The following is a 21,912-nucleotide window of genomic DNA, read 5'->3' as shown; positions in this document are numbered from 1 at the left end:
TACGTTTTATCAGAAGTGTGTAGTTAACTTACACTCTCTGTGTCTGAACATTATAAATACTTTTTATGGTTCTACTAAAATATTTCCATATATATGTATGTATGTATATCACTGCCAAGTATCTTATTCTATATTTAACCAAATACATTTCTCTCCTTGGAGATGTTTTCCATTTCTGTTTGCTATATTTCTTCTATTTGTCCATACAAGCTCTTCACTCCATTTCTATTGCTTGTTTAGAGGAATTGCTTATGAATTCAATATTGTGATGTTCCTGGGTGTTGACATGAGTGCCACATGAGGGCACATCTCCTACGCTATCATTTTACTAGGACTGAGATTCCCAAAGATTTTCAGTGTGCAGATCAGCTTACAGTTCAGACAATATATTGAGCTCCCTGTCCCAGCACTGTGACAAAAGCTCCCCCGGCTTTCCTGCTCTGGAAATCCTGTTGTCGGGTTCGGCTTTTCCCCACCTGTCATCGCCGCTTTGTGGTCTCCTCACCCTCAGGGAGTCTCTCACCACAAACACAATTGACTTTCCTCGCTGGAAGCTGAGCCACAGCAAATTTCTTACATGATCAATTCTTTCCACCCACGAGACAGGACTGGCCCTTTTCCTCAGATCCAGATCGATTCCTCCTCCCTCAAACTCTGCACTCGCCGGCTCCCGCTCTCGGCCGGCTCTGGCCGAGCCTCCCTCCTCCGCGTGGATGCCCCGACGCGGCCCCTCGGCGAGACGCTGGGGCTGGCTGGTGCTTCAACGGCGGCACGGCCAAACCTCGCTCTGCGAAAGGGAATGGTCTCGCGCTGGGAAGGAATGACCAAAGGGATTCCTGGTATATATTTAATTTTGAACTTGCGTGTTTTTGAGTTATACCGTACAAAACCATACAATAGCTCCTAATGCTTACAGTGTAATTTCTGCCTGTTAGTTTTCAGTTTCTAGTATGGTGCCGGTTTTATATTGTTATTCACTTTATGTACCCTTTACCATGTTTGTCAGTAAATCCCCAGCTCTCACAAAGCAGTGGGGTGTGTTTGCAGTGCTACAGCTACCCGGGCTTGGCAAAATAGCAGTGTAAAAATCATTTGCACTAGAGCTAATAAAGACAGCTGGAATGGACCCCAAAATATGCTCAATAAACCAATAAGAGTGGCTGCTGATTATACTCCTACTTTAGTAAAAGTAACTGGTTTTCATTCAATGTTTAGAGTACTGTAACTGCGTAGGGTAGTGTTTTACCCACAATTTAAATCTAATATAATGGTCAATGCCTGCCTTTAAATGCTAATAGTTTGCTAACAATTTCCAGTCTCTTGCCTCATGCATTTTATTTCTTCCGTGTAAGGGTAGGGTGAATTTCTCAGCATGTAGTGTGCTGTAGCTCCTAGTAAATGTTGATTCTTTTATGGTGACCACTGTAGCAATCATTTTGAGGAATAAAATATTTTTTCTTCATCTCCTGTGCTCAAGGTCTTCCAGAAATCTTCTAGAGTGGTGGAAGGATCATGCTTAGGAAAAGAATGAAATGAATTGAATGTAGAATTATTGGAAAATCTAGATGTTAAAACGATGCTCTAGATTCCCTCTCTATTTCCCCCCAGCAAGTTTAACTTATCTACCCCATGGACGTTATTTATTTGAGATAGAAGTGTCAGACCTTGAGACAATACTATCCTACTAGCCCTTCTTGTCTTCCTAAGTTGTGCTCATCCTGAAAGCATAAAATGGAAAATGTGCACATACTAGTTTTGCATAAAAAAAATGCCTGTTTTTTTTTCTGGTTTGATGCATGCCAGCAGTTTTTATAAAGAGGTTAACTGATAGACATTCTTAATAGTAATGACAAATAAATAACATCTCTTTCCCGGAATGCCTGACAATGCAAGGATTCTGTGTGGGCTTATTACAGAGAAAATAACAAGCAGAATTTGCCTGTGCAATACATGAAACAACAGATCAGTCCATACTAAGTTCATTTAACTGTATTTTACATCTTCTAGAACTGGAATTGTGTAGCCTACAAAACAATTTATATTTTATCTGTACCATCTAATTAATTAAATGGCCCCAGAGTACCAGACTCACAAATCTCGTTAATAGCTGAATACTGAAATAAAGGCTGTTCACCCCTACTAGAATAATATTTGCATATCTCCACCTGCGATGGGTAATAAGTACCTGCCACAAATCAGAATTATGAATTTTGTACGCCTAACAAAACCGCAGGGGAAATTATACCTCAGACATTCCATAATAATTGCAGCTAAGCTGTTTAGTGCCATCCACTTATTCTGCCTGAAGTGTTTAAAGCAGCAACAGTTGTAAATGAATTCAGGCACACATTCAAGGGAAAATGTTTTAAAAAGTTTTTCTGTCTTGCCATATGTAATTATCTTTATAGAAATGTTCAGCTACAAGTTATAACATGCTCACATTTAAAACTGCAAATTAAAAAGTAAGTTCTTCTGATGAAAGTATGTTTTGCAAGAGTGCTTTTTAAGTTTACTGTGGACATCTAGGAAACAGCTAAGGCCATGTTTATCACATTGGTTGCCCAGAATCTGTGATCCAGCATATAAACGGCTGCAGCGAGCAGTCTGCTTTTGCAGGGCTTCTTTCCCCAATATCCTGAAATTCCTCAGGGAGCGTTAACTGTTAAGGCTTGGACAGAAATATACTGCAATGTAGATATTCTTTCATAGGCCAGGGAATTGGGACATTAAAGCAGGCAGCAGAAGTTGCCTCTGGTTTGTTTATTTTCGTGACAGAGAAGGAAGCTGTGTGTGGAGCAGAGCTGGAAAGAAAGAGCTGTGAAATGCTAGTGGTTCAAGCCTCTGGCTAGAAGCATAAAGGAATAATAACACAGAATCTTAAATTTTTTACAATGATTTGTGTTCTGGTGGGTCCCAAAGCACTTTATAAAGCACGGATCCTGCTCTGTGATCCTTACTAAGACAACTCAAGAAACTGGACCTATCCTTTCCTTTTGGAATTCAGGGTGCTCTAAAAAGCACTATAAACCAGTCAGCTTTGTGTTGTGTGGGTTGGTGTATCTGTCGTTTGTGACTGCATCTGATAGTTTCAACTTTTGCTGGAAAACTAAAGAGGCTTCTTTTGTAGAAGTCAGAAGGTAAGTAAAAAGAAAAAAACCCTGAGGTTGCAGACAGTGCACTATGTGTTATTGGACTCCTGTCACCTTTGTCCTCTCTCCTACCCACACGGAGTATGGGAAATTGCAATACGGTTTTGGATTACCTGAAATTTCCGTTTCCTAAACTGATGTTAAACAAAAGGGGGAAAAAGCTTCATCTTTTGTTACCAGGAGAAGCTTATTGCTGTATAGGAGCTAGCCTGACTCTTCCCTCTGTGGCCTGCTCCAGCAGCGCTGCTCTGGGACCCCAAAGTGGGGACAGTCTGCGGCCAGGAATGGTCCCCATCTCTGTAGCTAGGATTTGGCAGTGTTTAACTGAGCTCCTCTCTAGGAGCCCTGCTTCCTTACCAGCCACTTTCACGGAGGGAGAGTACAGCAGGGAGGAACGAAGGGGCGGGCAGAGGGCTTTCAAAGCAATAACAACACAAGATGTGCATTTAAACTCTGTTTCTAGGTGGAAGGTAAGGAAATATGGGACAGCCCCTGTCTGTGTGGGTTTCCTGGCCCCAGCCTGCATCTTTATAAGAGATGGCAGTGGAAAAGCCTTTATGGACTATGTGAACCTTGGTTACTACAAGATGTAAGACATCAGATAGTGAACGGGTGAAATTCCTGTCACCTCCTGTGATCTGAGTGCTTGAATTATTATATAATAGTTTTTAAAGAAGGCAACGAACAAACAAGAATGACTCCTCCTTCACCCCAGTTCTCACTGAACATTCTGTTTTTTCTAAATAGCTCAGTTACTGGTCTTTCCAACAGTCTGGAGTATCTGAAATCAAATCTGAAAAAGATGGTATTTGTGATTAATGAAATCATCTCATGATCTTAAGGCTTGTCTCATGGTTATGGGCACTTCTCTCTTGGTAACGCGTGCTGCTGGTAAATCTGGGGATGCAGGTGTAGCTTGGGGCATGGCAGGAGCCGTGGAGGGCAGAGAGACACCGAGAAACTCCTTTTGCCTTTAGGTGAGAGGGACAGAAGACAACTAATGCTGTCTGCCCCACAGGGGAAGGATGCCATAACCAGTACCAGAAGGAGAGGACCTTCCAGGAGGCAGTGGAGTGGGATGAGTGGCTCACCGGTGTCCCTGAAGGAACTATGTCTTGGAGAGGCAGCGTGGGAGGGCCGGCAGCTTGGTAAGCATTCAAATGCACATGGGTGTGCCTGTATACTGACAACAAAACTTACCTCATGGCTGGGATTAACCTATTTAAAATGCCAATTTCTGTACTCTTAAATAGTCACTATGATGTTTACTGTCCTTCCAGAAGAGGAGCAGGAGAGAATTATTCCTGGAAAGATGGTGGTACCCTTTGCCAAGTCCCACTGACACCGCGTAGTTCTCTGGGGAAGAACAGCAGTGTGAAATTGAGGCTTCTGTTCCTATAAACATCCACATTTGTATGCTGTGAGTGTAGCAGTCATTTTGGCGGTGTTCTAGTAAAGGATTAAAAAATAATTAGGATTTATATATGTTCAAAAGGAAGGGGCACAGTGCAGTGAGTCACAAGGAGGTGATTAAGTCAGGTTGTCTGACTCTTCCTATACTGACAGCAGTATGTCTGAGGGTTTAGGAAAATAGCTGATAGCCTATTACCGTGATGAAGTGTAGTTTAAAACTACATTTTATATTTTAGAGGACTAACAGACAAGGTCCCTACGGATTGTTCCATATTACATAAAATGGCTATAGAAACTGAACCATAATCTCTCACTAACTTACACATTAGCCCAGGGCAATAAAGATGTTTTTATTGGAGGCAGACTTCATGAAAAGTTGTACAGTTTTATCTTAGGATATTGTACTATGCTGAAGGCATTTAAGTATTCTGTTGGGACACTCTGTCCTGGAAAGCAGTTACTTGCAAAAGGACAGCAGGGTCACTGAAAAAACTCTCATTTCTGCAGGAGTACTGGAGGATCTTGTCCTGTTTTCCACTCTTTTAGCTTTACTGCTAACACAGCCTAAACCACTGTTTTGCACTGATGGCCCCAGGATGTCCCCAAATCCACACCTGCCCCACCTATAAACTGAAATCCCTGCTTGCCCTCCTGTGGGATCTGCCACCGTCATCGGAGCATGACCTGAATCTTCCTGCTTGCTTCCTGAAGTCTTCCCACATCCTTCTGCCTTGGTTCCTGTAGATAACATCAGGATCCTGCCTCTCTGTAGTGAGGTTATGGGTCTGTTCCTTCGGTTCAAACCTCTCACCCGGGCTGTTTCTGAAGATAGCAGATTGTTTCCCTGCTGTAAGCTGCTACTTTTCCTGTCTTGGCAGGAAGCAATTAAAATGCTTGCCCAGCTCCTGTCATCTAATCTTGATTTCTTACAACATCCTTTTCTCTAATCTTGACAAACGCAACTGTAGTCTGCTGATATCCATCAGGAATGCTGTTGCATAGTTTTTTTTCCCTAATACCTCAGGCTGACCAAGTTGTCTCTCTGGATACATCCCTCCACTGGTAATTCCCTTGATTTCACAGGCAGAACAGGCCTGATGACAAGTAGTCTATGTTACCTATCACTTAGTGTCAGCCTACAATTGTCTCTTGGCGTGAGCTTTCATTGTTAGCTTTTCTATCAAGCGCTCATGCATTCTTCTCCGATTCCTGCAATTTCTCTCCTTGTGGTTGGCAGGAGCACCTCATACATATCTATAAGCCTCTATTCTAGCTGTGATTCAGCATTGCACATTTGTCTCTGTAGCTTATACGTTTTGAAGGATATTCACAAGTCAGCAGTCGTCTTTGTGGTGGTCCCTGTCCTTCTGCATACACCAAATCTCTAAGGTTGTGTGTTTCATTTCTCCATTGGGTGCTCGTACAAACTCAGATATGTACTAAAGGTGAAAAGGTATCCTTTCTAAAGCCAAAGGGTTGAGACAGTGGCTATCCACAACCCAAAAATACCTTGGAAGAGAAATAGTTTTACAATTCCCACCACAGAGATAACCCTTGCTATACTACTGCGTAAGTGATGCATTGTATGGCTTTCTCACCAGTGTCATACAAGTTTGTCCCCTTCTCAGCTGTATTTGTATCAGCTTGCCTCTGTCTGGAAGGCAGATGAGAAGTTGATGTTAGTGGTTTCTCTCCATAAACCATTATGCAGAGGATAATCTCTGACTGATGAGGTCACGCCCTACTACCTTACAAAGAAACACATGGCGCTCTCCTAGATTTAAACCTAAGGCTGTACTTGGCAATCAGTCAGCAGTTTCTCATTGATTATGACTGGCAGGGATTTTTATTATGCTTATTTTTCATTTTATTTCCTTCATTTATCTAAACCTACCAAATGTTTCTGTTTAATCTTTCAATCTATAAAAAGTACAGATTTTTTCTTATACTATGTTTTAGTATGTGTGATAAAAAGACCATTTTTCCCTTTACCTTGCACTTTCCATTCATATTGTAATTTTTGTTCAAGCTTAAGCAGTCCACGTTTCATTAAAAAAACACACTATTCGTATTTCTTTCATCCCTATAAGATGGTAAAAGCAATGCTGCTTTGATGAAATTTGGCAGGTAAGAGGATATAGTTGAATCATCGCAAACCCCTGGAGTTTTGGGCCTCCAGCTATTATGGTAGAGCAGCTATGAGTATTCAAAAATTGGTCCTTTGTTTGCACTGAATTTCCAAGCCATCTGTAGCGCACAAAAGCCACAGCTCTCTTTATAGTTCAAAATGAATATTTAAAAGTTCAGTTTTAGATTTTATTTGTAGCATTTCAGATCTCTCTATCCATCTGTCTTATGTCTCGGTGCAGTTACATTAAAGCATGCTTAGTAATGTCAGACCTTGATTTTAGAGTGCAAGGTAAACTCTTGTTCCTTTTTATTTTTTAATATACACTATGTACCTGCGTAATCAGGAGCTGTGCAGAAGACTATAACATATGGCTTTATTTATTCACATGTTGTAAATTATTATTAGAATATTAACAAGCCACTGCAAATATCAGATAGTCCAGTTTGTACCTTGCTATTTTTGTGGCTTGGGTGAAAAAAAGCAAACCTCTCATGAGCACTCTTAGCTCTGGGTGGACATCACGCAGCGTGGGACCGAGGGGTCGCGCGCAGACGCTGTGCGCCGAAGCCGTGGTGGCTGCTGCAGGCAGTGGGCAGCCGGGCGCCCGCTTTCCCCCGGGCCTGGCTAGCAGCGGTGGCTGCCAGCGCCTGGGCTGGCCCTCACGCATGAAAGGCTGGTCGGGGCGCAATCCTCTGGCCCGCTTGTGCAGCGCTCGGCTCAGCAGTGACAGCTTCCCTCGGAGGAAGACTCAGGGAAGGGGCAAGCGCGGGGCCCAGCGGGTGCTCGGACCAACCTCTACAGAGGGGCGATGAGAAAGGGGGATGGTACTGCTGGTTTCATACAGGGTTTGCCTGTGTGTTTGTGCTGGGATATGTGTCTGTCTACTTCGTGGAAAAATTAGTGAGGAGCCACAGAACTTCTTTAAATCAGGAAAATAGTTCATTGTGGTAATTTATCCTGTAGACTAACATCACCTGCTTGAATCAGATTTACTGTTTCACCTTAGCTGCATCTGTCAACAACATGTAAATTTTTTTCTCTTCTATGTTTACTCATCAACCTGAAGTCACCTATTCTGAGCGACTTGTATGAGAAGGTAAGCATCATCGAGAGTCATCTAGCTCTCATTAAGGCAGTCTTCACTTCTGGTAAAAATCATTCATCCCTTGCTTTTGTTCTGTGTCCTGTCTTGAGTTGTAATGGAACATTTACTAGATTCCCGAGGTGTAAATGAATCACTGTACTTAATGGAACTATTCTTTTCAATAAATTTTGTGTATATGTGTGTGTATGTATTTATATACATATATATATGTGTATGTATATCTCCATCCCTTTCTGGAAGAAATGAGCCAAATAATCTCTTCTGTGTCGACTGGTTATAAACCATCCATTTAAAAAATGTTGTTTTCATAGCCTGGAATGCTTAAAGTCTGAAATTACAGTAATACATACCATTGTGAAAAACTTCTCTGTTCCAACAGGATCTAAAACATAAAAAACACGTTGCAAATTTACCATATAAGATGTCTCCTGATGGCTGTTCTAATTGTATGAAATGAAATGTTTGAAGACTATGGTATAGGTTAAAAGACATAAAGACAAGGTTAGAAGACATAAAGACAATACTGTAGGCTCCTGTAGCACATCAGTTAATTTCTTTCTATTATGTTTCAACAAAAATATATGAAATCTTCCTGACTGATTAACAGGGGTACCATCCTGAAATTATAGTCTTAATTGAAGAACTGGAGCTTGTAAAACCCACCGTTTGCATTCTTAGGGTTATGTTATCTGTCTTTGTCTTGTCATTAATCCTTAGAGGAGTTAGAATTGTTCAGGTTATTGTACTGTTATTCTTTAATTTTACGAAAAACCGTTATTTTCTAGTGTAAGTACTTTTGCAATATTTAACAGTATTTTAAAGTAGACTCTTATAGTTGTTGGGATCTTTACAGAAAGTTGTTTGAAATGCTGGTAGGTGCATGTGTGACCATTTTTTCTCATTGGGGTGTTTTATGAGGCAAGCTGCTTACCCTCCCAAAGATGAGCTGATTGTATAATATTTTACCTTAACTACTGCATTGATCTGTACATATCTATATCACTTTAAAGAGCAAATGGAGTCATGAAAAAAGTAATACATTTTTGCTGAGCTGAGTAAACCATGGGTCAATTAACAGTTGGTTCTTGTAGCAAAGTCTCAGACACAGAGTTCTGGGCCTCACTAAAAGTCATACCAAAGCTTGTATACAGCGGGTAGACTTGGTCCAACCACCCTGGCTGGCTGGCTTGTTTCCCACCAGGCTTGGAGATGGGAAAGACTCCAGGCCAAGCAGTAAATTCTGTCCCTAATATCCTTAGCCTACAGAAATAAGCTGCACAGACCAGAGAACTTTTACAGAAATAATACAAGAAATTATTTTTCTTCCTTTGAAAAACTTCCAAGAAGGCAGCTAAAGAGACAATTGGGAAAGACAAACAGGAGTGTTTGGAGTTAAAAATGTTGTTTAATGTCTTCTGAACATAGCATGTTCTAAGAGAGAGATAGCATTCTCTCTGCATTATTCCCCCAGCTATCCTGAAGGTTTCTGCCCAAAGAATCTTCGTAAAAATTGTAACTGGATATTGCCATGAAACCTCAACAATTTCCCTGTTAATCTAATCAGGTTAAACATAATCTGCCAGGGCAGTAGTAAACAGGCATTTGTAAAAGGAATTTTTGCAATTTTCACTCAAATACTTGAAAAATGTATTTACAGGCTCTGTTATTTTTCCAATAACTTTATTTTCAGAAGTTCTAATTCAAATTTTATTCAGTCCAGCAGGTGCATTTCAGTTGTTTCAGTGGACCCTTGACCAGCTCTACAGGGAACAAGTTGATCCTCCCTTGTCCTTACTGGGGCAAAACTCCAGCTGAACTCCTGCTTCGTGAGGGACTTCAGGACCCCATGCCCACAGTAAGGTTATGGGAAACCTATTAGCAGTTGTACAACAATACTCTTGTCTGCTGGCTTTGATCTCTGGTATATTAAATTAGCAGCCAGGATGACATAGTAATGATTAGTCTTGAGGGACAGGTTGGCAGACACAGTAAAACAGAAAAGGAAACCTCTGGGATGGCTTCTGCATGCTCACTCCAACAGCTATGCTGTCTTCTCCTCACTCTGTCTCCATAATGTTGGGTGTATTTACACTGTAAGCTAGCGGTGACGCATGTTTCAGTGCTGTGACATCCCTGAGCTGCTGCAGTGACGCTCAGGAGCTCCGCTTTTGGAGCCTAGCCACTGCGGTGTGGAGCTCAGCACCCTTCGGCTGTGGTGGAGGCACAAACCTCCTGTGCGTTTCTTTGGGCTGCCAGGCAACGTGGGGAAGATGCTGCCTTTCTGCAGCCTGGCTTAGATACCCCCGTGCTGTTCCCAGCCATGCTGGAGGTGTCTGGGAAGAGGGCCAAAAGTGCTAGCACCTTGTAATTAATACCTGGTTTGGCTATAACCTTCTTGTCTAACATTAATGGCTGCATCCGTATTAAAACACATCAATTGCCCAGTTTAATTAGGGTTTGTGGTTTTGTGGTCTGTAGCGCAGCCCATACATTGCCAGGCTCCCCGAGAAGCAGTGGCGAGCTTGGCTCTCTGGTGGGTGAGGAGGAAAGACTGCGGCTGCCCATCTGCCCTGGGCAGCCTGGACTCTGGGCAGCTGCCTGTTCTGCCTGTGCCTGGAGCCACTCTTGTTGACAATTATTTAATTTCAGACTAGGAAAAAATAATAAAAACTTGTGCCTTATGCCTGCATTCTCCTGAAGAGAAGGGTATGTTTTTACAGCAGTGGGCTGTCTCTTCCTAATGAAAATTAGCCTTACCTTCTGGTTTGAATTTTCTTACACATTTCTTATGAGTTTTTTTTGCCTATGCTTTAAAGTAAGCATCTAGAATTTACTCCAAATGTTACTTTCATTGTTTTTATTTATTATTTGAGGAACTTTTCTGTTTTTTTTTTTTTTTTTTCAATTAATGACATACCGGAGAACATGGGCAAGTAGGATCATAATATGTTTAAAGGACTTATTACTGGGACAAGTTCATCTCAGATGACCGCAGTAGTATCACATGGGTGTTAGGGCACATGCTGCGTGCTTAGGTATTAATTGGAGTGGTGAAGGGGACATCTTGGTAAATGCATTTCTTGATGGTAAATTGCTTGTCGTCAACGGGCACCTGTTCCACAAAAGCTCCATCTCACCGTTCTTTCATACGGAAATGGGGGAACAAACTTTGGGTTTTAGACTGTGATATCTAAGCTAAAAGGAATTTAGGGGATGGTGAAAAAGAATAATTCAGCCTTTAGTTTCCTTTCCTTTGGAAAATTAGTGGGACAAATGAAAGAATTTATGGAAGAAAGAGGAATGAAAGCTCTTCTTGCTGGTGACCTGAGTGAGTTACTTTGTTAAAGACAAAATTTTCAGTGTTTGCTAATACAGGTCTAGCCAAAGTTAAATCAATGTAGAGGCTTTTGCAAAACTCTTCAAGGCAGGGAATAGTCAAAAGAAAAAAAAAAACCTCTAGGTGTAGTAAAATTTCTAGGTGGAAAAATAAGTGAGCCTCAGACCAAGTCTTACAAAGAAAACACACTCAAAACCAGTGACAACAACAAAAAAGTCTTTCTCTAGAGAGCTAGGTACCCTTTAGACTCCAACCGTCCTACCTTGCCCTCCTGGAAGCGCCTGAGCTCTCAGGCAAGCAGCCAGGGCTCTGGCAGCATCTGGCAGCCTTTGGTCTAATTAATAATTCCTAGAAGTCTCTAGGGCTGCCTGCAGTCTCAGGGAATATATATATTATAATATATATATTTATATATATATAAATATATATATTATATATATATATTTTTAATATATATTATATAATATATATATATAAAATAATACATTATATATATATTATATATAAGTTGTTTATTCTTTTATAAAACTTCTGCTCCATAGAGATGCTTGGCTGATCCATTGTAAATCTTTGTTCTATATAATAATCCTTTTACTTTCTGTGTATAAATAGCTGCGTATTTCCTGTGCTTTACTCATCTTTACCCTCCATAGTGAAGTTCCTTCCACAGTGGTATAATAGCAGGATGGAAGCTTGCTTGCAGCCTGCCTGTTTGTGCAGCAGTCCAGGTCTTTTCACATTGTTCTCCTGTGCCATAGTGTGTTTAAAATGTCAAGATTTTGGCTCTGGTTCAGGATTCCTAAAAACAGTATTCTAAAGTTGGGTACCAAAGTGCATACAAAAATACTGAATGTACAGTAGTTCTGGCTTCAGAAAAGCTGCCAACGAGTCTATATTTTTGAAGGTAATAGCTATTTTTTAGGTATTTCAAGTATTTATTTAGGAATCTAGTTTTAGACATCTAGTCCTCAAGATCCAGACTCCCAGTCCTGCAGGTGTGCAATGGGTCTCCAACCTGTATCCTAAGTGGAAAGATGTTGGAATATGGCTTTCGGGAGTCCTAATACACACACCGCTCAGGTGCATGTGCACTCCCTCTTTCATTCCTCACCCACCAGGAACAAGCAGACGATAGCAGTGCTTTGCGTCAAGTTCGCGCTGTTTGATGATATAGTCCAACTGCTTCAGTGTAAATCAAAAAAGATTGTGAAAATGTGCAGGCATCAAGTGCTGATAGAGTAAGCATTTAAAAATACAGCATCCGTAAGATTCTATGAGCACATCTAATCTGAATATATCAGTAAACACTGCTATAGAATTTGATATTGCTCGGGTGCAGAAACAAGGGATTTTTTGTGCAGAGTTAGGGCCCACAGAGAACGTGAGGTCTTTCACTGTGTTGGAGATACGAAAGCAGTATTGTAACAAACTTGGCTTACGTTGTCAAAATGAAGTTTAAATAAAGTATGGGGCTTGTCTTTGCCATAGTTAACCCAAATTACAACCTTGCTTTGCCCCTAGCTCAAATGTTGTCTACTTGCAAACTTCTAACGAAGAGTACGTTGCTGCTTGTGGCTGGTCTGTGAAGGGTTGAGGCGGGGGTCCAGCTGCCAGCATCCTCCCATAAATTTCTGTGCATGCTGGCAGGGGTGTCTCGCAGCTTCCCGGGAGGGCGCTTCTGGAGCGCATCTGCAGTGTTGCAGTGCGTGGCAGCGTCATGCAGGGTGTTAGGGGCCCTATGCGTCACCAGGTGAGTGCAGAGGCAACTGCCCGTGTTCCTGCAGTGGCTACTTTCATTCCAGCCAGGCCAGCTGGGCTGCCCACGGTATCACCAAACGGCAGTACCCTGCAAAGGGTGAGCTTAGGCAGCCTTGGATGCAGTTGCAGCAGCCAGTGCTCCCCCAAATGAATCAGCTTAGTGAGTGATCCCTAGAACAATCATGAGATTAAACATAACAATAAACAAAAGAATACAATAGTTATGTGTACCTTTGTGATTGAAGCTTTTAGCACTCATACGAACAATGCATTTTGTACAACCAAGAGGACTGTGAGCTTTGTGTAGGTGAGGTGCCTGTTTAATTGCATGACTTGCTTAAGAAAAAAGGATAGCTAGGGTAGCCAGGCTCCTAGTTAAATCTTAGCAGCAGGCACTCCTACGCAGAGGTAAGTGGTTGTGTCTACTCCAGCCTTTCCATTCACAGGCTGGGGTAGAGTATCAGGGAGCAGTTCCAGGAATAAGGCTCCAACCTACCAACTTTTTCGGAGATGTTGCTCATATGAGAGAAATAAAGCCGGGAAGGAGACAGAGGGTCTGTAAGTGCAAGGAAATAGCGTCCATTTTGCCCGCTTCTTCCAAAAGTGAAAACTGTGATTGGGGAATATGTAAGCTGAGGCTGCTGAGTAGCTATGGTAAAAAACTAAGCATATTTCTCTGAGGAGAAGGCTTTCCAATATAATTATCTGATGTAATTATTCTTTTAACAGAAAGTAGCATAACCCAGAGCCCGTTTTCTTTAGGATCACTAATTCTGAAATATTCAGCACATTTTTCATTGTCAAATGTGTTGCATTTAATATCAAACAGTGCAATAACTTACAACTGAGGAGAAGGATAGCTATCCTAACCTGCCTGAACCGGCAACCCCAAACCTTATGAGACAGTCACTTTTCCTTCTAGTCTCAGCAGTGCGGTTCTGGGGGTAGAAGGGTTAGGGATGGTGAGGCAGACCGTACGTTGGCTCAGGGTGCCCAGGGTGCTGGGCTTCCCCCTGGAGTGGAAAGGGCTCTCCCTTTCCCGCGGCTGGAATGCAGCGGTCACCGAGAAGGGGACAGGCAGGAGGGTAGTTCCAGCAGTGCCGCAACTGCAGGGTAGGGTTGAGAAGCTGCGTGAGCTCAAAGGCTGTTTTTTCAGTATTTTGTCAGACTAACACACGCTCGTTCCTGGTGTGGAAGTGCATTCCCAGGAGTGCTGTGGCCTGTACTAAGAGCTGGAAGTGAAAAACAGGGAACAAGGGCAGGGACAAAGGCTAATCTGCACTCCAGATTAGTTGGTGTATTTTTTTAGCCATCACAAGTGATTTTGTGAATGGGGGGCAGGTCAGAAATCCTCCTTTGTGCAGAGCAGTGCGCAGCCTGAGTGACAGCTGTAATTCTGTCAGTGTTTGCCTCCAACCTGCTAGTTAGAGTTGTCCTGTGTTAGAAGGAATCAAAGGTCATCTAAAAACGGAGAGACTGAGAAGGATAATAACAAAGCAGCATATTTTAACCCACGGTATTCAGAAGAAAAGTAGCTAGAATTGAGCTGCGATCCATGGTTTTATTTACTAAACTTTTCCCTTTTACAGTATGACCAATGCTTGGTGCTTTGTAGCCACAGTTTAAATGAGTATTTGTGTTAATTTTGAAAAGGAATACATGACGGACAGTGGGAGCTTGCTTGTTTGTGGTTATCATTAACACTGAAAACAAGAATAGGTACCTCAAACTGCATATGTGATTTTCATAAACCAATTTATGAGATTGCAGAGAAGTATATTCAAATATTTACTTGTTTTTGTAAATCTTTAGAGATTTTGCACTGCACATTAACTGAACTTCCAGGGTTCCATTAGGCTGTATGTATGCACTTGTTACTCCTTAAACTAGTAAGATGTCATTAAAACATTCATTGACACAGCCACCATCGACTTTAGCTAGACCTTCAACATTACTAATTCAGGTCTTCCTGCATTTGCATGCAGCACCTTGGCTACATGGCTTTAATGCTGTTCTCTGTTTTGTTCTGCTGTCAGGTATTCAGCTCTAGTGTCGTCTTCACTGAAGAATTTCTATATTATAGCTCTGAATACAATCTGTTTTGTATGCTTGTGAACTAGCTCTAGGACTTGAAAAAACCTATTTTATATTCTACACTGGTTAATTTTTCATTTCTCTGGCACCTTGGTGAAAAGTAGTCAACACAGTTAACAATATACATTGTGCAACAATAAATATTTTATTGGATATATAATCTGCACAGTTTACAAGTTTGATTTTTCTCTAGGAGTCTGAATTAATCTATAATTTTGAATATTTGGTGAAAACTCTTTTTTTTTATAGTTAATCACTAAGAAACATATGATCTGCTTTTTAATAGGAGCTATAGACATTACTTTCACTTTTTTCCTAACATCACTAAACTCGAATAAAGCTATTTTATGGAGAGGGTTGACTGGAGCAAAAAATATTGAGGTTTCATCCTGGGAGCAGTACATAATTCATATGCTAGTAAATTATAGTATATTCCTTACAGGAGATAACTTTAAGAAGTTTTTTTAAAAATATGTGTGTCTAAATACTGATATATATTTTTATATATGCATTTGATGTGTATTTGTTTGGGTTTGCTTATGTTTTCTATTTTAGTCTGTTGGAATTAATAGATTTCTTTACTTGCGTCTAGTTTGCAGTTACTATCCTTTTCTCACCCCACTGTAATAAAGGAAGGACCTGTGGCCTTTTTCCCTCCGGTATTCCCACTTTATGCTGGTTGTATATGTTTCTGATTCGCTTGTGGTTTTGTACATAGAAGTGAAGGGCTGGAGATTCTGTTGGCTTTCTTTATATATTAATAGATTAGACTTTTATTGTTGCACACATCTAGAAACCCTACTTGATCCAGGAGACAAAAAGATAAATGACTCTGTACTCAGGGTATTGAACTCCTATCACTATTTTGTGATATATTAATTCTTCTTTAATGTATTTATCCTCACTGTGTGCCTGTGAGATAGGGAGGCTAAGTCATACTTATCTCAAAGATGAGGGATTAAGGCACAAAAAAACCTAAGCAACTTGACTAAGGTGGCACAGGATGTTTGTAGCAATATAGTGAATGATCATAGCTCTGAGTAGTGATGTGAGTACTGGATCGTTCACCTTCTGTTCCCAGGCTTCAGCTCTTGCCTCGAAAGCTATGCTTTCATTTTGCTTAAATAAAATTCTGTTTGAAATAAACCAACAGTTGTAAATACAAGTATCATGGCCTGCAGGCCAACAGAGGGGATTTTAAAAACCATGTTACTGGTTATGTCATTCCTCATCATCTTGCCCCTGGTACTTTTTGCTTTTTTGGAACTATTGACCACCTCTCTTGGTGGTGTATAGTAGCATGAGCTCCTTCCTGAATATAAATGAGATGATGAAAAGATGATGCGGCAGCTGATGATTGTAGCCCGATGAGATTTAAACATCTAGAGAGAAAAATATCTTCCTGTCTTTCAAAGGATGAGTAAAAATGACAAAATGGACGGCGAATATCACAGAAAAGTTGCTCAGCATAGCTGACTGCATTTAGGTTGGTGAATAGTTTCTGGAGAGGAGAAACGGAAGCTTAGTTACTTCAACAGTTTGAAGCTAGACTGGTGAATGTGTTCAGAAAGCAACCTGTGATTGAAGTGGGTCTGCACTGATTCTAATGTTTGTTTCTGTGAAAAAACCTCCTATCTGGCAATGAATGCGTTTGTTCCAAAACTGCTAACCTAAATATCAGCATGTTTGAAAAATTGTACCGTAAGCGCACCGCACAGATTAGCTCAAGGTTTTGAATTCCTGCATATTGCAGGAACTATCAGTTGCTTCTTAGATGAAGATGAATGTGTTTACTGTTGACAAAATAGTCTTCTTTTTTCTTGTAATGGAGAACTTTAATACTGCTTCTTTTAAATGTCATCTGCCTTCCCCAATATCTTTCTTTTCCACCTTATCTGCTCTCAGAAACTCTAGATGAAGTAACCTTACTGAACACAAACAGTTCTTGAAGTTTCATTAACCTCCTCTTACCTCTTTGTGTGCGCTTAGTGACTAGAAGATCTTTACAACCACTTTAAAAGTGATTATTGTTCTGACAGTATCCTCCTGCAATGCATGCTGTCTTGCCATTGAACTGAATGCGCTGTTTTACAATCCTGTGCACAAGACACTATCTTGTGTTCTAGCTAGGAATAGTAAGCCACAGATAAAGGAATTCAGTCGTCTTGCTATGCTAAATGGTGCACTTTTCTTTGATTCTAGACCTATGGATCTGTGTGTCCAACACCTTCTGCAATTTCTTCTTCCTTTCCTATTGCCTTTTTCTTGTCTCCCATCACCCTTTCCCTGTTCCTCCTTCCCCTTGTTTAAAAATATGATTGTCACTGAGCTGCCCCTCGCTTATCATCAGTAAACCCACCTTTCAGAGAGATCTACCTTTTTGCAGTATCTGAAGCCAGGAAGAGTTAGCCTTGTCATCCTTTATGAGAGCCTCGTCATTGACTATAACCCCATGGTTGACTGCTGTGTTATGCAGAACGAGACAGGCTGCAAAGATGTCAGATGCAGTATTGAGTCTGTGCTTTGACAATTGGAAAAGACACTGAGAATGAGATTTCACAATCCCAGAAGACCTTAGAGTGATCAATGAATTCTGAGTAAGTGAACTAGTAAGTGAACTTCTGCTGGTATAAGGGCAAAATCAAATTAGATCCATCAGCTGTTTCTGTCCCGGATAGCCACTGTCACCTAGAAATTATACTATGAAAAAGCAACTAAATCTGATATATGAGACAAGGGATCAATGTTGTGTTAGAATAAATGCAGTGTAGCAGTAAACCAACTACCTAAAATACAAACCATATTCTAAAAATATTGCCAATAAAGAGGCATTTTCTATTTACAAACTTCATGAAAATTAGGACTCAGCAGATTGTTTTGGGTATAATCTCGTTCAAAGTTCACTTAGTAAACTACTAATGTTATGAGGCTGAGCTTTGATACACTAATATGATACAGCCTTATCACGTTATAAGACAGCTGTCTGATGTGGAAGCGCGTGTCTCATTATTAATAATTGACAGAACTCACAACGTGATTCGCTGCAGAAGCCTATTACCTGAGCACTGGCAGCAGGCTGCAGTGGCAGGGAACAGCCCATCCTCAGACATAAGGAAAAAGGCACAGACTTGCCCGTGTGCTTTCCGTTCAGCCGCTCGGACAGTGCCCGCTGCCGCTGCGGGGGCAGATTGGCACGCTTCATGCGGGGAGCGCCGGCCAAAGTCTGCCCCCGACCTTGGGGGCCTCCCCGGCCCAATTTTTGCATTTGGTACAGTGGGGAATTGCTACATTTAGGATGGAAAGGGAGTCACTAACTAATAGCTAGCATTTTTTAACTTGCATTAAGGCATTGTAGAGAAGAGTGGTCAAGGCCCAAAGCCTGCTTGTGTTTGGCCGTATGCTGACATTCACTGCAGTAGCAGTTGCCTCACAGTTGCCCCTCTACCTGATGTGCTGATGACAGTGGTCATGAAACAGTCAGCTGAGTAGGATCTGGGGATAACTAGGGTTTGGGAAAATTAAAATCATAATTCATTACTCAGATCTGAGTTATCAGCTTCACCCACATCCTAAGTTATTATGTAGAGGTAAGAACCAGAAACTTACTTTTTTAAAAAAAGGAATGATATTCACAACATAAAACTCTTTGGTCCTTAACTGGTTCACAGTCAATCTGCAATTATTCTTGGTTCTTCAGGGACAAGAAAGCCTAAAATATCTTATTTTATCATTGAAATTAACAGATTTATAGTACCAGTGTTTTGTAATCAGTATAGCCAGTTCTCCCAAGTGGCCAGGCAGTATTGATGACATGTCTGCAAAAGGGGGGCTAGATGTGCAAAACTCTGGTGCTGTAGTAACAGCACTGGTGTCAGTGAAACAGATGGTAGGGAGCTGGGGAAGGAAAGTGACCTTTTTCTTGGGGGTGAGGAGGGGTGTTCTTTTCCTCTTTTGGGTTAATTTTATTTATAAACTATTAACCTGCGTCAGTTAACTGGCAAGATAAAATTTCTTCCTAATAAAATGACAAGAGACTCTTAGACAGTACCGAGTTACAGCATCTATGGCATCTCATTATGATGTCGCAAATGGTCCCTCGATACTACAGTGTATCCAGACCAAACATATTTTTCTTCAGTTCTGTTCTTAATTAGCAACTTAAAGATAAATAATTTTGCTGTCATTGCAGTGCAATAACAATCAGGGCAATGCAGAGCCCAGTGAGCCTTGCCCTAAATCCTGTAGTGCTAAATGCTCAAACAAACAAATGCCCCTACCCCCCCTTTCTACTTTGATTTATTAACTTGAGATGAATGACTTGGCTGTCAAAGTGTGTCAGTGCCATGCAATGAGAATAAAATCAGTGGCAATGCCCTGTGTGCAAAGCCACTCAGGGTGTCTAGCCTTAGACATTAGCACAGACACTCCAATGCTAGCCCGCTCTCCACCCCCATTCATTAGCTTTCTAAATCCTCCTGTCTTTGTGGAATCGCTGCAGCAAGTTGAAAATGATATATGAAATGGAAAACCCTGTCCACCTAGTGCAGAGAGGGTGGAGAAAAAGCCTGTGCTTAGCAGTTGCTGCTGTGCTGATTCCAGCAACGATTAGTGCAGACTTTGTTAGGAGAGCTCACCAAGAGCAGAATATTAAGGCACAAAAAAGAAAGGCATTGTTTCTAAAGATTTGCGTTTGCCTGGTCAGTTTTGTTTCGTCTTTAAACCATTATGACCAATGCACTTAGAGCCTTTAGTGGGAAAGAAACGCAGATTTTTTTGAAGCTTTGTTATCGTTTGGGGTTATTTTCAACATTATGCTAAAGATACGTCATTGTCTTCTCCGTAGCGGTACCTGAAGAGCAAGAAACCGTATAGGTTCAGTTTCAGGCAGAGTGCAGGCAGAGGGAATGTATTACTATACTGTAAAACAGTTCATCTCAGTAAATTATCGGTGTGGTAAAATATCGATGGATAAATATTTCTGAGCTTTTTGTGAACTATGTACACACAACAATATGTTGGCTATTTTAAAAATGTTTCATGCTCTTCTTCTGCATGACACACAAAGGATTTGATTTTCAGAAGTGCTGGATTTCACAATGCTAATTTAAGTCAATGATAGTGTGGGTGTTCGGCATCTCTGAATGCCAAGCTATAATTGTATTTGATAAGCCATGGTAAAGAACTTAGATGTTTAAAAATCTTGTGTGTAATAGAGGACTCAAGCACATCCTTCCTCATAACGTGTAACACAGTCTATCTTATAACTATACAACACTGATTATATTCTTGGTGGGAATTTAAATCTATCATAGTCCAAATGTAGCATAATCTAAGAGCCCAGTAATGCAACTCTGGGGCTTTAAGCTCTATGGCCATCAGTTTGGTTTCAATGAGTCTACATACAAGATGTTATGTTTTGGACACAGAAGGTCTGATATCTTTGCAGGTTATATTTGTCTACATGCATTCACATGTACGTGCATACATACACACTTTACATTTCATTTGAGTATCTGCCTTCCCCCAGGTATGTGGACAAAAGTTTCCCATTTTCTAAGGCCCTTTATGTCACTAGGCTGTAGAATATATTTCAAAGCAAGATGCTGTTCCTGACTGCTAGACTTCATAGCATTTGTGATGTTAAAGATGCTTTTTAATTGGCTTGGTATGTGTCCTGTATATGGCATACGGTCCAACTGTTGTTTGTATCCTGGTATACTTAGTGGTGCCCACTGAGATGAAAGCTTGTTTAATGCCCACTATGGTGGAAACATGTATTATTAAAAAGACCTTGTCCTAAAGTGTTTTATGTTTTCAACTGATATGATGTAAAGAACAGTCAGAAGGAAGAAAAATGGAAAGCATGGAGAAGTGAAATGAGTTGCCCAAGTTCTGGCAGCTGGTTTCTAGCTGGTAACGCAGTCCCTGAGCAGTGAATCACATTGCTTCCCCAAGGCCAGCCTGCGAAGGAACGAGCTCCTGCTGGGGAGCAACGGGCTAGTGCATGCCTATCTACCTCCCTGCCAGATCTTGGTGTCTTGGCTCTGCACTCTGCTTTACTACACAGCCCAATGTCCAAAAATGTTCACAGCGTAGTTCAGAGGTAGCAACAGACTGTGGAAAAACCGCAGCTGGCCCATTTTGTGTGTCCTGGGTAAATACATATAAACTCTTTGAAGTGACAGAATATTAAAAACAACTCCATCCTATTCATGTCTCTCTCAAAATCCACTTTGGTTAACGCAGCCTCAGGTATTGAAACGGTAAAGATGTAGTGCTCATCAGTGTGATGCAACTTTTTAGGATCCAAGATCTGTAGACTAACTGTGCTAAGTCTGGAAAAGTTTACTGTTTCTCCTGCTCTGAGATATGCTTTGACTCCTGTGCTCTTAGCATCAGATCTCCTGAACTTAGGGTTTACAGTTAGATATTACTGAAGAACAGATGGTTTCTCCTTCTGTATTGAGCAAATACAGAGATTTTTTGCTTTCAAGTTCTCTGTCTTTTAAGCTGCTGTGCTATGTAATATAGATTCTTTTTAAAAGATTTATTTCTGTCAAGGTACTCAGTGTCAGAATCCACCGATCTGTGCTGTTTGCTTTGCTTCCCGATATGGTTCTTTCGTTACATAACGTGAGATACTGAAATTTTTGTTATAAGTAAAAATGTCAAAAATGCATTTATGCCAAATGCTCTCAAGTTCTGAATCCTACGTCCTGAAGACCGTAGGATTGCTGCTCTGTTGTCTTTTACCTTTTTTCCCTTGAGAATTTTATTTTAAAATAGCCAGAGAAAAATGGACAACAACCTAACCAAAAGTCCAAGGTGTGCCATGCTGGAGCCTCCAGCCCTGAATCTCTTGTTCTGGCAAAACTCTCTTGCTTTCCCCTTTGATTCCCAGAAATCTACCTTCGGAGTTTTTCCG

The 21,912-nt window shown here is 41.0% G+C and overlaps 1 protein-coding gene across 1 annotated transcript in view; it reads left to right on the top strand.

Moving 5' to 3' along the window:
- Positions 1-21,912, top strand: part of LOC104151260 (uncharacterized) — a 313,421-nt gene that overhangs the window by 201,725 nt on the left and 89,784 nt on the right. Inside the window, exons 10-11 of the mRNA XM_068952381.1 lie at positions 4,168-4,297; positions 9,514-9,653. Coding sequence (XP_068808482.1) covers positions 4,168-4,297; positions 9,514-9,653 — 270 coding nt within the window. The remainder of the gene's footprint in view (positions 1-4,167; positions 4,298-9,513; positions 9,654-21,912) is intronic.

Source organism: Struthio camelus, chromosome 8 (assembly GCF_040807025.1).
Source record: "Struthio camelus isolate bStrCam1 chromosome 8, bStrCam1.hap1, whole genome shotgun sequence".
Lineage (NCBI taxonomy): Eukaryota > Metazoa > Chordata > Aves > Struthioniformes > Struthionidae > Struthio > Struthio camelus.
Note: the sequence above shows the minus strand (reverse complement) of the source record. Positions and strands in the feature narration are given on the sequence as shown.